Source organism: Epinephelus moara, chromosome 20, assembly GCF_006386435.1.
Source record: "Epinephelus moara isolate mb chromosome 20, YSFRI_EMoa_1.0, whole genome shotgun sequence".
NCBI classification, from domain to species: Eukaryota; Metazoa; Chordata; class Actinopteri; order Perciformes; family Serranidae; genus Epinephelus; species Epinephelus moara.
This window is the reverse complement of record NC_065525.1, coordinates 41465930-41469190: the sequence shown is the minus strand read 5'-3', so window position 1 is coordinate 41469190 and position 3261 is coordinate 41465930. Positions and strand designations below refer to the sequence as shown.

The window sequence follows — 3261 nt, the reverse complement described above, 5'->3', positions numbered from 1 at the left end:
AAGTGTTGTGAGGACTCTAAAACTTCACCTGAGCCTCCCTCGGCATATGGGTGAGTAGATAATGGCTGAATTTTCATTTTTGGGTGCACTGTCCCTTTAACATAAATAGAAACTTGACACTGGACAACGACAACATCAACATTCATATTACCCAACGATCATCACTGCATAACTGACAAAAATATCAAAGAATATTAATCATTTATTGATTGAATATTTTTATAGGTTTTTTTTTTATAGATTATATAGCCTTGGTTAAAAAACATTCATTTTGTTTTAGATAGCGACTGACCATCTAAAAAAATAAATAATTTGCAGGATGATGCTGTAAACTGATTGTCTTGACTGTCACGTTAAAAAATGAAATCAAAAATCCCCAAACAAACCAACAAACATTCTCCAAATAAACAAACAGGTCATAAACAACTTCATCAGACAATGAAAACTAAGATCAACCAAACACACGGCGGTTAAAGACTGTGACCCCGTGGCGTCCACACTCACTTCAACACACCTGCCTTTAATTAAAGGTTCCCAAGATGCCAGGTCAGGTGGTGCATTAAAGTGACTCAAAAAATAATAGGAAACTTGGACTTGCTAGAAATGGCTCTGACAGATGGTTTTGACTTTATGACGACATAAATAGCGAATGGCACCGTTCAACCTCAGCAACATTCTTTTGTTTATCACTCCTCTTTGAACACAGGTTTATATTCAAGGTGGCAAGGGCCCACTCTCTCTACGGGCCCCTCCCCCCACAGGCTCCAGTGCACTGACTATATTTACGCCCCTGGCCATTCCTTCACCATCCTGGGATTCACAAATTGAGGCTTCAAACCAGAGTCAACAAACCAACAGGTGACGTCACAGTACCTACGTCCTTTATCTCTACAGTCTATGGTTGTAGTACGAAACCAAACCTGCTCGCCACTGATATTTACGGTGATCAGAAATGATTCAAGTGTTTTGGGTTTTTTTTTAGCATCAAAAATCTCTCAGCTCAAAATCTTCCCCTCACACTGATCAGTATCTCAACAGGTACATAACAACATCACAGTCACCACATGCTCTCTGCCTACTTGCACGTCTCCAGTCCACGCTGCACCGCTCGCTCCATCTGAGCCCTGGTCGCCATGGTGACGTTCAGAAATAGGCAGGCAGCTCTGGCAGCGGTGAAGTTAAAGGTGTATTCTCCTCCTTCGATGAGCATAAAGACTCCAGCGGCTCTGTGACTCTGAGGGACTGAGGACAAAAATAGCACGCAGCAACATGTGAGACTGTGTGATCATCTGACGACATATTAACTCTGAATTTAATATGAATCTTTTTCTTTATATCTGAGTGAATATAAAGTTTATATATATCACATATCACAGCTGATAGAGGGGTTAATGTCCTTTAAAAGCACCATGATCACTTAAATCTGAAGTACACACTGTACTGTATACTGAAGTAAACGGTCCATATTAAAGGTGCACACAGGCCACAGGTTACTGAGTACAGAAACATAATATTAATTTTGCACATTTAAGTTATGATAATATTTGATGCTTTTAGACTGTGCATTGAAATAGTTTAGATTTTCATGTAAAAAGCAACAAGAAGAGCACTGATAATGTTCCTCTAACCATAAAAGGTCATGCGTGAAAGATCTAAAATAATGCATTAAGATTTATTTCAGCAAAATGAACAAATCAAAATGAAAAATGTCCCTGTGTGTGGTCCAGTTGTGGAGCTCATCCTACATCAGAAACAAACAAACTTACCTTTCATCAGACTGGAGTCAGACGCCAACAGGAAGGCTGCAAAAGACAAAAATAAGACCTGAGTTAAAAAACTAAATCTCACCATGTTTTCTATAAAATTCATCTAACTGCAGCGGCTGGAGGTGAAGAACCAAATAGAGCGAACACGAGTGGGAAAGCTTCAGAACAACTGTGATGTGGATGAGACGAGGAAACAGGAAGCTGCGGGTCAAATCTGTTTGATGCCCCTTTATGAGATAACGCACACATCGACAGGAGAGACGACCTTGACTCTCAGAGTGTGTTTGATCCAAAATGATGTTGTTTTGGGATCAAATCATGGACATACACACCACATTAGACTTTATACGAGTTAAAAATAAAAACTACTTGAGGATTTCCAGGAAATATTAAAGCAGGACGACAGGAAGCATCCACTTAAACTGCTGCTCTGAGAGAAATAACAGCTGATAAAAGCTGATCATGTTGCTTCGTAGTCTTTTATCACACCGCTGCTGTTTCAGCCAAATACAGACGAAGAAATACACTTTAAATAGATTTTTTTTTAAGGTTTCCAGGGGTTTGACGTGTTTCTGCTTTGCCAGCATCTATACTGCAGAGCTATGTGACTCTGACAGGCTCGTCGGAAAGGGAACTTCCTCCACATTGTTTCTGTCTGTTTTCTTTCCCTGTTTTTCTTTTTATATTCACTTTTACTCTTCTTCCCAATCATCATCATCATCATCTCCAGTTCTCCTGTTCTCTGTGGTGTTATTCTATAATGTTTCTGCTCTCAGGTCTGAAGGACGACACAGAGGAATGACAGTGTGTCCTGTAACACACCAAATGAACAACCAGAAACTTCACACTGCTGAAGTCACACTGTCTGTGATCTGTATGTTCAGAGTCGGGGATCAAACCTCTGACCCTGACAGTCTTCACTTTATACACCACTATGATCACTTTAAAGGGACAGTTCAGATGTTTTGAGGTGGGGATGTATGAAGTCTTATCCACAGTCAGTAAATACAGCAGCAGTCAACACGCCCCCAGTTTGGAGAAGCAGACAGGATACCAACATGGAAGCTAAACAATGTGGCATATTGGCCACCTAAAATAATCAGTATCAGATACAGTGTTCACTATAATGAGAGTATTTTCGCTTTTTTACCTTAATGTCAGACAGTGATTTCCGATGGGAAAATGAAGCTGTTATATCGCTCTCTTCAAAGCCAGACTCTCTTGAGAAAAACAGTGATTTAACATCTCTGAACACAGGAGCTGCTGGTCGACTGCTGCCTGAAAAGTGTGAGATTGGAGTCATCGGTCACTCAATAGATAAGTAAGTAAAATGTATTTATACAGCTCTTTTCACTGACATAGGTCACAAAGTCCTTCACACAGGTTTATACAACAAAAAAGAAATCATAGAGACAAAGTAGAACTTTTCAGATAGCAGTTGTGCAAATTTACAGGAAAGCGCAATCAGTCTTCTTTCAGTATTGGCAGTATAAAA

The 3261-nt window shown here is 39.8% G+C and overlaps 1 protein-coding gene across 1 annotated transcript in view; it reads right to left on the bottom strand.

Moving 5' to 3' along the window:
- Positions 1–1999, bottom strand: part of lyve1b (lymphatic vessel endothelial hyaluronic receptor 1b) — a 7470-nt gene extending 5471 nt beyond the window's left edge. The window contains exons 1-2 of the mRNA XM_050072510.1: positions 1767–1999; positions 1080–1242 (exon numbers count right to left, since the gene is read on the bottom strand). Of these exons, the coding sequence (XP_049928467.1) occupies positions 1080–1242; positions 1767–1869 (266 nt within the window). The 5' untranslated portion in view covers positions 1870–1999. The remainder of the gene's footprint in view (positions 1–1079; positions 1243–1766) is intronic.
- Between the last annotated feature and the right edge of the window lie 1262 nt (positions 2000–3261).